This window comes from Gekko japonicus, unplaced genomic scaffold (assembly GCF_001447785.1).
Source record: "Gekko japonicus isolate JY-2015 unplaced genomic scaffold, Gekko_japonicus_V1.1 scaffold543, whole genome shotgun sequence".
In the NCBI taxonomy this organism is placed as follows: Eukaryota; Metazoa; Chordata; class Lepidosauria; order Squamata; family Gekkonidae; genus Gekko; species Gekko japonicus.
The window spans coordinates 41,715-53,500 of record NW_015160225.1 but is presented as its reverse complement, the minus strand read 5'-3'; the positions used below and the strand labels follow the sequence as shown (position 1 = coordinate 53,500).

Genomic DNA, 11,786 nt, shown 5'->3' with positions numbered 1-11,786 from the left:
CACAGTGAAGACGGAGGCAAAAAATGCATTTAGCTTCTCAGCCATTTCCCTATCATCCTTCAATACTCCTTTTACCCCTTGGTCGTCCAAGGGCCCCACTGCCTCCCTGGCTGGTTTCCTGCTTCTAATGTATTTGAAGAAAGTTTTATTGTTGGTTTTTACGTTTTTTGCTATATGCTCCTCATATTCCCTTTTTGCCTGCCTGACCTCAGACTTGCATTTTATTTGCCATAGCCTGTGTTCCGTTTTATCAGCCTCACTGTGACTAGCTTTCCACTGCTTAAAGGAATTCTTTTTACTTTTTACAGCCTCCATTACTCTGTTTGTTAACCATGCAGGCTTTTTCCTATACCTGTTTGTGCCTTTCCTAACCTGCGGAATATATATTTTTTGAGCTTCTAGGATCGTAGTTTTAAATAGATCCCAAGCTTCCCCAATTGTTTTGACCCTTTCTACTTTTCCTTTCAGTTTCCTCCCCACGTGTCCCCTCATATCAGAGAAATTACCCCTTTTAAAGTTAAAAATGGTTGTGTGAGTCTTTTTGGCCAATTCTCTATTTGTACAAATGATGAACTCAACAACATTATGATCACTGTTTCCAAGCGGTGCAATCACTTTTACATCTCTCACCAGGTCTTGAGTGTTACTTAGGACCAAATCAAGGATCGCCTCTCCCCTGGTAGGTTCCGTGACCATCTGCTCCATAGCACAGTCATTTAGAGTGTCTAGAAACTCAATCTCTTTTTCCCGACTAGAACACATATTGACCCAATCAATGTGTGGGTAGTTAAAATCACCTATTATTACACAGTGTTTTTGTCTAGTTGCTATCTTTAAGGCATTCATCATTTTATAATCCTCCTCTATCTTTTGATCTGGTGGGCGATAACAAACTCCCAGTGTTAAGTTTCCTTTTGGCCCCCCTATTTCAACCCATAGAACTTCCAGAAGCGAATCCAATTCACTTAGCCTCTCAATCTTTCTAGACTTTATACCCTCTCTGACATACAGAGCTACCCCACCTCCAACCCTTCCCCCCCTATCCTTCCGATATAATATATAACCGGGAATCACTGTGTCCCACTGATTTTCCTCATCCCACCAAGTTTCAGAAATACCCACAATGTCTATTTTTCCCTCCGACACCAAGCACTCCAACTCCCCGATTTTACCTCGGACACTTCTAGCATTTGTATAGAAACAGCTGTAATTTCCCTTACAAGTTAAGCCTGCATCCTTCCTCTTGCTATCTCGAGTCGTTGTCCGGCAGTCCATGTCACCAGCCATGGCCTCTGTGGACAATTTCAATCCACCTCCCTGTAGAAAAGCAACCGGTACCCCCTCACCTCTCTCAGATGAGCCAACCCGAACCAGAGACTTTTCATCTCCTGTCGGCTTTCCCCCAATATTCAGTTTAAAAACTGCTCTGTCACCTTTTTGATTTTAAGCGCTAGCAGCCTGGTTCCTTTTCAGGACAAGTGGAGACCGTCTCGTCTGTACAGATCCCTCTTATTCCAAAAAGCATCCCAGTGCCTAACAAACTTGAACCCTTTCCCCCACACACACCATCGTCTCATCCACGCATTGAAACTCCTGATCTGTGCCTGTCTCTCCAGCCCTGCGTGTGGAACAAGTAGCACTTCTGAGAAGGCTACCTTGGAGATCCTGGACCTACGTTTCCTGCCCAGCAGCCTAAATTTCTCCTCCAGGACCTCACAACTGCATGCACCACAACCACTGGCTCCTCCCCAGCACTATCTACCAGCCTATCTAAAACACGCGCAATGTCTGCTACCTTCGCACCAGGCAGGCAAGTCACCATACGGTCAGTACACGGGTTCGCCACCCAGCTGTCTACCTGCCTAAGGATTGAATCACCAACTACCAAGAGGCCTCCTCCCACCCTGCCCAGGGATGGTTCCTTGGTGCAAAAGGATACCAGCTCACCAGCTGGGGAAGAGGTCCCTTCTGAGGGCACATTCCCCTTATCCTCTGCACGGTGCCCTGTTTCCCCTTGACCCTCATGCTCCCTGACAGCGGTGGGGCTGCCAGATCCAGAGTGGGACATATCTAACAAGTCCCCGAGAGTCTTTTCTGTGTGCCTAACTGACTGTCTCTGCTTCAATAGGTTTAGCTTGGACAGAAGTCCACTGCTCTTAACCTCTACACCTCTCTGGCTCACTGGCTGGTAGAGCCCCTTTTGTCTGTGGACTCCAGTCCCAATCCCCACACACCTGGGAATTGAGATTCCAGCACAAAACTCCTGGTATACTTCTGATCCAAAAATCCTTGTGACTGTGTCTATCTATCATATGGACTTTTGTAATGTATGAATTGGTCCTGAAAGCTGCCAGATCAAACATGTGACATGACACTGTCAGATTAATGCCACCTAAATTTGTCCATATCATTACCCTCTTAATCTGGAATAATCTACATCCCTCGTCAAGCATTTATTTATTTGAACATTTACGCCACCCTCCCAGCCAAAGCCAGCTCAGGGCTGCTTACAAAAACAGATAATTACATTAAAAGCCTGTTACGATTAAAACAATTCTAAAGCCATGATAAAGTCCTAGTGATCATTGTTATCCATAAACAGTAGCAGCCATCATTCACAGTTCTCAGTTCGCCGTCAACTCACAGTATTTGTTTTGGTTGTTCCTGCAGTACTTGTTGTTCTTTAGGCTGTTGATGGCAGTTTCCGGAATCCAGGGCCCTCTCCCATTCAGCCATCCTATGTTCCTCATTGGGGGGGGGGTGGCGGCTCCCAAAAGCCTGGTGGAAGAGCTCCGCGGGCCCTGCGGAACTGTAGAAGGTCCCATATTGTCATCATATTGTCAATCTCCGCTAGTAAATCTCCCTGCTTCAACCATAATCAGAACAGGAAATCCATTCATTCCCACCCCAGCCTATCTCTTGCTGCAGTCGGAAGGTTTATGGGGTTTTGTGTTACTTTTGAACATCTGCCCTTAAAAGTATTTCCCTCAATGAAGGATAGCTACTCCATACTGTGTGTGTGTTAAGTACTGTCAAGTTGCTTCTGCCTTATGGTGACCCTATGAATTAATGACTACCAAAACATCCTATTGTTTAACAGGCTTGCTCAAGTCTTGCAAACTGGAGGCTGTGGCTTCTTTACCAAGTCAGTCCATCTCATGTTGGGTCTTCCTCTTTTCTTGCTGCCTTCAAGTTTTCCTAGTATTGTTTTTTCTAGTGACTCGTCTTCTCATAATGTGACCAAAGTACAATAGCTTCAGTTTAGTCATTTTAGCTTCTAGGGAGAGTTCAGGCTTCATTTCATCTAGAACCCACTTACTTGTCTTTTTGGTGGTCCATGGTTTCCATAAAACTCTCCTCCAACACCACATTTCAAATGATCAACTTTCTTCCTGTCTGCTTTCTTCACCGTCCAACTTTCATACCCATGCACAGTCATACAGAATACCATGGTATGAATTATGTTGTTAAATGCAACACTGGTAAAGCAAAAGCACTCACCAGGGAGACTTTTAAACAAGATACTATGCACATGCAATGTCCTTACCCGTAAAAAGCAGCTATACATACTTATAGTTGTTTATACTGTTCTGTTTGTTCTGATGGGAATTTTATTAGTTTTTGGAATTTGCCTTTGTTGTGCTTCAGTGGTCCCTAAGACCAACAGTACGAGAATCAAACAAATGATGATGGTTGCCAAATATTGGGTGGAGGATTCTGAGTATGCAGTCCCAGTAGATACAGCCTTCAGTGGTGGTAATGAGCCTTAGGGTGGTCATTTCACCAAGGGGGGGGGGGTTGTAGGACAAAGGATCCATGGATGAGATTGATTAATGTGATTTCTGATATTTCTCTTGACATGTAGAATGCCAGCTGTCACTGTGCCTTATTAGTTTGATTAAAGTAAATTCAGATCTCAGCATTTAGCTCGGACCGAAGATATAGAGTAGAATTAATTAGAGTATTATTTTAATTGCTAAAGGCTCTTTTTTAGAAAGATTCAGAAAATAATGGAATGGAATGTACATTTTGAAATTACAAGCTCTCCAGTTGAAGGACATCCAAAAGTACAATTATGAGATGGAAAGACTCTGAATGTTCCCAAAACAATATCTTTCTTTGTAGAGCAGAGCATCTGGTCCCAGGAAGTCTGCCAAGAGCTAAGTTTTATGCATCTTATCAGGAAACGCCCCATTTTTAGGCTGAAGCAAATAAGTCAGGAATGATGCCAAAAGAAGGCCCCCCTGTTCATTGATGTTTTCCACTGTTCCGGGACCAGATAAGCAGACATAGTTATTGACACTTATGATCAACGAAGGGGCATGCCAATAGAAAGGTGCCAGCTCAAATGATGCTCTGATGATGACACCTATTGGACACCAATTAGGGATTTTCTTTTGTGTAAACTGTCACGATGTCATTTGGGGTATAAAATCTATTGCCCTTCCTGGTTGGGATAGAATATAGCTTGGTGTTACTGCGTGCCAAGGTATCCAGTCCTGTATTTTCCTGATTATTGCAATAAACAGAGTTTATCCAACTCACTGGACTCTGACTGTGTGTTCCTCATTCGACCCTGGGAGCACACGGGGCATAGATTTGTGCATCATAGTTGACTGATGCTGTGCAGGAACATGTGTATGTGCTTTTGCCTTGCCAGAATCATATAAGGCTTGATTTAAACATATTTGTGAAAGAGATGTTTCATTTTTTACAGCAATACCTTTATTTACCTGTGTCCAGTTCATGCATCTGCAATCACCCTGGGATCAGCATGCCTCACTGACAAAGGAAATGTCAGTGCCCCTTAATGGCAATGGGCAAGTTTCTTCAATGTGCCTTGATGGCTTTGGCCAAGTTCCCATCACGTTTGAAAGAAATGAGTTTAGCTGGGGGGGGGGGATGGATGGGTGTCTGTGAAATAAGCATCATGGAAGACTGAAGGACATAACACAGAGAGAAAGAAACAGCCATTGCTGAGTGAACCAAAGTACTTGGTGGGTGCAGAACCTCCTTATGTAGAGATCTGATGTAGGATAGTGTATACCTGTTGCATTCTGCTCCCCTACCTGTGCATTTGTAAATTAAGTAAATAATTTACCTCCCCCTAAGCTAGTACAAGCCATCACACACGGAATGTTGCTTGAAAAGCAACAGATAAATGCTTCTCATATACCCAACTAGTTAATGCTGTCCCTAGGATCCTGGCCTGCAAATAACTTCAGTGCCTACTTCCTGTGACCAGCTAAAGACTAGCGAAGTTAGGGAATGATGATGCTATTGACCTCTATGCCCTACTACGGGTACAACAGCATTAATGGAGCAGGTGCACTGTACCTGTGGTAGCTTACATATCAATTTCTAGAACTCACTACCACAATCCTGTCCAAATACCGTATTTCTTTACAGAAACACCACACACATACTCTTCTACCTCTCACTGATTTAGGATCAACACCAAGGAAACAATCAAATGATTCAAGACACTTTGTGGATTTCACTGAATAAATTTATTTTTGTATAAAAATGTAGAATCAGATCCTATTTTTGATCAGATCCATTAATAACTCTGCTTTGTAGCATACACTTCAGCATTACGACCTCTCCAATAAAATGACTATCTACAAAATGGAGTTTGATTGTTTTATTTTATATCACCAGACATGAGCAAATGAATTTAATTTCTAATCTGCAAATATTTTACTCAGTATTTTAAAATGTACACAATATATAACCATTGCTAAGGACTTTGAAGGAATTTATACATTGTTAAACTTCAAAATAAAAAGTAGGTATTTTATTTCTGCTGTACTACTTACAGCATACGGTTTATCCTACAGTGTTTTATATAGGTATGCAAGCAAGTTAAGTTGTCCACATACCATATATGTATCAGCCAACACAATGCAGGAGGTTTCATGTGCACTTTTACACAAAAAGGCTAAAATACATACTGATGTAAGCACAAAGCAACATCATTCAGTCTGAATGGCACAAAACTGAGCATTCATATTAATTAATATCTGAAGTTTCTGATTACAGGAAGCAGGCAAAGATTCCAGTAGACTTCTTAGGGTTTTGCTCTTTGAAAGAATACCTGTTTTCATAAAAATAGATACCATATTAGACTTTAAGAAAACTGAGATGACCAGCAGTAAAGCAAGGATCAAACAGGCAATTCGCACTATTAATAAGGAAGTAGGAAAAAATCCAATCTAACTTTCTCTGGAAAATCTTAGGCCTCCCTGTGTGTGTTTCCTATGCGGCTATTTGTTTAGAAACCAATCAAAGACTCCTTGAGACCAAAGCGTGGATTAGAACATTCAAATTTTGGTTAAATCTACACTTCAAAACCAATGCTAAACCTAACTGTCTCATTTCCCAGGTTTTGGCTGAGTTCCAGTCTTCCTCATGGTTATCATATATAGAAAAGAAGATAGCTGCAATTGGGATCAGTTTTGAAGAATTGTTGTTTCTGTCAGAAAAATCAGCCTTTGTTTTAATCAAACAAAGACTCTTGAATATTGAGTTATAAGAACTGAGTAGTCACGCCTCTGGTAGATGTTCTCCCCTGAGGTTAGGGATATCTCCTAACCGTTCACTAACAATGTATTTCTCTTGCCTCCTTGATCCACTTATTCACAGATCTTTATGCTAGCCTGTTTTAATGTTTTGCCTTCTGCAGTACTTCATGGGAGGTTTCAAAAGATTCCATATGCACAAAGGGTATGCAACTGTGGCAGGAATGAAGTAGAAAGTATTGAGCATGTCTTTTTCCACTTGAGCTACTATTCTGACATTTGTACAATGTATTTAGATTGGTTATTATTGGATCTAATAGGCCAATCTGATGAACATAAGGCCCTCTATTTTCTTTCTATCCAAAGTGCCGTAATTATTGAAACAGTGGCGAATTTTCTGTATCTGCCTTCTAAAAGGAGAGAGATGTGTTAGGATTTCATTTTCCTCCTGTTTGTTTTTCTTTAATCTGCTATGCCAATAAAGATTGTTGTTGTTGCTACTGCTGCTTTGGATCAAACAGGCAATCAGGATGTCAGATTCCAGTTTCCTAGAAATTTTTGTTACTGTTTTTGTAACTGTTAAGGGCTCCCCCAACTGGGTAGGCAATAGTACCATAACCTCAGCCATTGTACACTGTTCTAAGAGCCAGCCTTTAATATTTCAGATTTGTACGTGGTTGGCAGTTGCATCTAAATATGGCCACACAACCTTGAAAAAAATGTGACAATGCTGTAAGCCTACTGTCTCAGCCAAACACTTCACGGGAGAAGGGAGAGAGATAGAAAAAGAGGCACACAGCATAGTCTGGGTTCACATTGTCAGAGTAACTTTTCTGCAGCCTAAATTGCCTTGACATACTTTGTTCTGGACCAGCTAGTTCAAACTAGTCAAGACAATTTAAGCTTTGGAGATGGATTACTCACTAAAGAAGAGTTACCCTATTAAATCTGAACCCAGATCATCCTGCTTCAGCATCAAGTTGTGCAGAGTTTAATTCTCATCCCTAGCTCCTGTACCAGTGCTACAGCTCAGAACTTTCAGTGCCAGCAGAAAGGTGACAAGGAAGACAGGAGGTGCCCATAAGCAGAACTAAGCTGTTGAAATGTATAATTAGAAATCATAACATGCTGAAGAAAGTTAAAGTCAAAACATATTCACCTACGTGCACACACACACACACCTAACAGTACATAAATTTACCTTTAAGTAGTTTTTAAAAACTTTAGCATCAGGCTGCTGAAGTGCTTGACAGAACTCCTATAAAAAGACCAAAGTTTAATTATGTGGTTATATTAGTCCAATCATCTCCTAGATGCTAACTGCATTCTTGGAAAGCTGAATGCATCAGAGATGGCTACTCTAGTGACCAAAGATAGGTATACTAATGACCAGGATAGTCCTGCACTGTTATCTCAACTATTAGATGCACCATGAGTTCTACCTCTAAACTAATTTTCTCTCACATTGAATCTACCAGGTCAGATGATTAATGCACTCATGCTGTCACGTTACGGTATATTTCGTACAAACAACAGACTCCGGAAAACCTATTTAAGTAGGCTTCAGGATTTGCCCAATTAATCCCAGGTATCAGCTAGAATGAATTCCTACCTGTATTATTTCAGGTGCTACCTGCAGTGAAGGCAGATATTCTTGCTGAAGATAATGAATACATTCAAGGCCCTAGGAAAAATACATCTGATGTTTTGAAAATAGTTCAATATTTTTTCTTATTTTTAACCCTAAACAATATCTTTTTTTTGCTTGAACAACTACAGATTAGGCTAAACTGGCCAAAGAATAACACAAAGGAATATTAAGTAACCTCGAGATAGTCTCCAATGCAAAGCGAGAAAGAGAACCCTAGATTATATGGGACTTTTTGCACAGTTGGTTACAGTCAAAAACTGCAAACCACCCACACCATCATCATCTGATCATCTGTAGCTTCAAACATCAAAATTTGTCATCTCCTCCATAACTCTAGTAGTCTGATCTGTTACCCCATCCTTCTTGCTTCTCCCAAAATCTGGAATGCCCACTTCCTCCTTATCTGCCTGCTTCTCTTTTTAGGTCACCTTCCTGAACTATTGCTTCAACAAAGTTTTTCTGGGTGACCCAGCTTATCTTGCCTGAACAAGCACTGTCCCTCTCCTGCCCCCTGGCACACAGTCTTCATCCTGCTCTCCAGTTAAAATACTCTAATTTTTGTGGCCAGAGACTATTTCTATGAGCTACAGAGAACCTTGGACTGTAGTGGTGCTAAACACATCATCCCTATGCTCAATCTGCTATCATTACACATGTCCCTTCCTAACTCTTTCATAAGACTATGGTAAAGGTGAAGAATTTTAATTATTCAGGAAGCTTAGGTAATTTAGCAACCAGCCAATTTATTGATGCATGTGTGCAGTTCATATGACTTATTTCAAGAGTCTGAATTCAGGAAGCTGGGATGCAGAGGTTTGAAAGAAACTTGGCAATGGCACTGCTGAGTCAAGGAAGCAAGAAGGCAAAAGACAAGGGACATCCACAAAGACCATCTACTAGAGTATGGGGTAGTGATCCAAACAGCTGCAGATGCTAGTCCAAGCCCCATGGATAAGATACCAAATAAAACAGCCAACTTTGTGCTATCCTTACCCTTTTGAGATGAATTGTTTTTAATGTCACTGCACACTCTGACAAAGCCTATAGAAATGGAACAAGAATATCTTAGCACAAATACTGAAGCATTAGAAACAAGATGATTGCATGCAACATTTCTGCTTTACAAAGTCACTGTTTTATCGACTAGATTTATTCACAAGATTCCTCTTCTAAATTGTATACATCTCCCTAACTCAGTCTGTGTGCATTTAGCAAGTATCTCAATCGAAACAATGTTCCAGAAAACACACATACCAATACTGTCTGTGCATCTGCTAAGTCAAAGGTTTGCTTTAAAGGTGCTAAGAAACATGCAGGGACAATGTGTTTGTAGACAAAGTCAGCAAAGCCAACAGGTCCATCTTTACCGCCTAGAAAAACAGAAATAAACAATATCAAAGCCTCTACTCATGTTCTTATCACAAAAGTTAATAGGAAAAAGAGCCTTGCAATTGAGGTATTATCTGTACCAGCAGCAAATACTATAATGTTTGAAGGGGAAAGTATCAGCGAATAAAACACTTTATCCATAAAGCCATCATCAGCCTAAGCAAGGACAGTGTGAAGACAAAACTTACCCCAAAGTTCCACCAATTTTGAAAGAATAATAAAACAAGTTTTCTGAGCAATAGGGTCTGGGTAGTCCACAGCTCCTTGGATAATTGTGAATAATACATGTTCTACATTCTCTGCACCTAGAGAAAGTAAAGTTCAGTGGTAAATCTTATTTGAAGCAAAGCGGCAATGAAGAATGAATTCTTCTGACATTGTCAGTCTATACTGGACAACAATCCAAATGCAAAGTTGGCCATAAATGTATATATGAAGAGAGTTCCAACCTTATACTTTCAAATAGTACATACGTAATTATTTTATAGCAAGACTTGCAAGGGTTTTCATCTAACACCAAATCACTTTAATGATTTCCTGTAATCAGTCTTTTGAGCTAACCAAACCCATAGTGATCTGAACTAGTGCATATTCTCTGTGATGGAAACCATGGCAGCCAGCTGGGAAAAGAAACCTGTCCTCTAACGGAGTTTCAAAAGTCAGAGATTCAGTAACTCTATAAAGCAAGAGTGTCAAACTCAAATGGATGAGCAGACAGGGGCCACTCTCATAGTTCACTGTCTAAACCACAGTTCCCACTCAACCTGCAGTACCCCATTTCTAACTCTGCCCAGGTTCTGCTCCTCGATACCACTGAGCATACTTGATCATGCCATGTGACTCGTGGCTGGTACCTTGAGGTGGCCTCCCTTTTCCCCCTGAGAGGGAGAGAATAGTAGGTGGGGGTGGGAAAGAGGGAGTGGGGAGAAAGGGAAATGGGGTGAGAAGGATTAGGAAGCTGGGACACAGCCAATCTCTTAAAACCTTACAGCTACCATGTACACCTCTCTAGCTAGCCAAAGAGTGTTCTGTTCGCCTCCAGCCAGGGAAACAAAGTGGGGAAAGGAGGGGCTTTCTGAAGACAAGTGGAAAGCTCCCTGACTGGCTGGAGAAGTGTACAGGAACCCAAATTGCAGGGAAGCTGCTCTGAAGCAGAGCGAATACAGCAGGGCCAAGCAGAACAGCTTCCTCATAGACTTTTGCTATCAGTAGCTCTGGTTTCCTGCACACCTCTCCCAGTTTTTGTTTTAAGAAACTTCCAGCATCCTGTCCATTTTCCAGAGATACCAGAGTAATAGGCTGGGCAGCCATTTGGTCCAACAGAGATTGCTTTTCAGGCCATAGGAGTGGTCTTGGTAGGGTGAATGTGGTCCATAGGTGACATGTTTGCCACCCCTGCTATAAAGAATCTAGATAAATTAAGGAAGTAATCCTAAAAGTATTAAGATTAAACTTTAAAATTCCTTTGCTTGACAGTCCTTCACATCAATGGAGCTGCAGGAGGAAGACACCAGGAAGGCGGTTTGGGGGGGGGGGGGGGGGGGAATCTCTGAAATTAAATCAATCCTCACCCTGATTAGCTATGACTTCACTCATTCCACTGCCAGTAACTGTTTGCAGAAAGGCAAAGTAACTCCTTCGTAATATCTGTTTCTCCAAAGCAGCAGATTGGTCGTTTTCCTCTGCTGGGCGGTGCAGTACTTCAAAAATAGCTCTCAGCAGTGGCATAAACATTTGTTGAAGAAATGGGGAGACTTGGGTCTATTAGAGGGTGGGAATAGCCAGTTAGCTGACAAAATTGTAACATGCATAAGAAAAAGAGCAAGATGCTACAATTCTTAGTTTGATATCGTACCATTAACTCAAGTATAAGAGATTTTAATTGAAAAGCTACAATAGTGAGTAAATATACACATTATCAACAAAACACAAACTACTACAACCACAAGATAAGGGCTGGGAGTACACATTTGTAACGAATGCCCACCCACCCTGACCCTCAAAACTCTGGTGATGGAGGTTTTTTAATTTATTTATTTTACATTCCACTTTATATCCCGCTCGAACCCCCTATCCAGGGGTCTCTGAGCAGCTTACAAGTCGGTGCTAGTCACCATTTCAATTTTTCCTAGCTAGGGCCACAGGTTCTATGCGGGGTGGGGCAACCTACCAGGCACCCCTGTGGTGGTGGTTGGTGTTGTTTTTCCTTCAGGTTCTTTTTTTTT

General features: G+C 41.4%; 1 protein-coding gene across 1 annotated transcript in view; it reads right to left on the bottom strand.

Moving 5' to 3' along the window:
• Positions 1–5,643: 5,643 nt before the first annotated feature.
• The window catches only part of XPOT (exportin, tRNA), a 34,298-nt gene continuing 28,155 nt past the window's right edge, over positions 5,644–11,786 (bottom strand). Inside the window, exons 19-25 of the mRNA XM_015411752.1 lie at positions 11,133–11,322; positions 9,750–9,866; positions 9,427–9,542; positions 9,166–9,213; positions 8,134–8,205; positions 7,723–7,779; positions 5,644–6,097 (exon numbers count right to left, since the gene is read on the bottom strand). Of these exons, the coding sequence (XP_015267238.1) occupies positions 6,071–6,097; positions 7,723–7,779; positions 8,134–8,205; positions 9,166–9,213; positions 9,427–9,542; positions 9,750–9,866; positions 11,133–11,322 (627 nt within the window). The 3' untranslated portion in view covers positions 5,644–6,070. The remainder of the gene's footprint in view (positions 6,098–7,722; positions 7,780–8,133; positions 8,206–9,165; positions 9,214–9,426; positions 9,543–9,749; positions 9,867–11,132; positions 11,323–11,786) is intronic.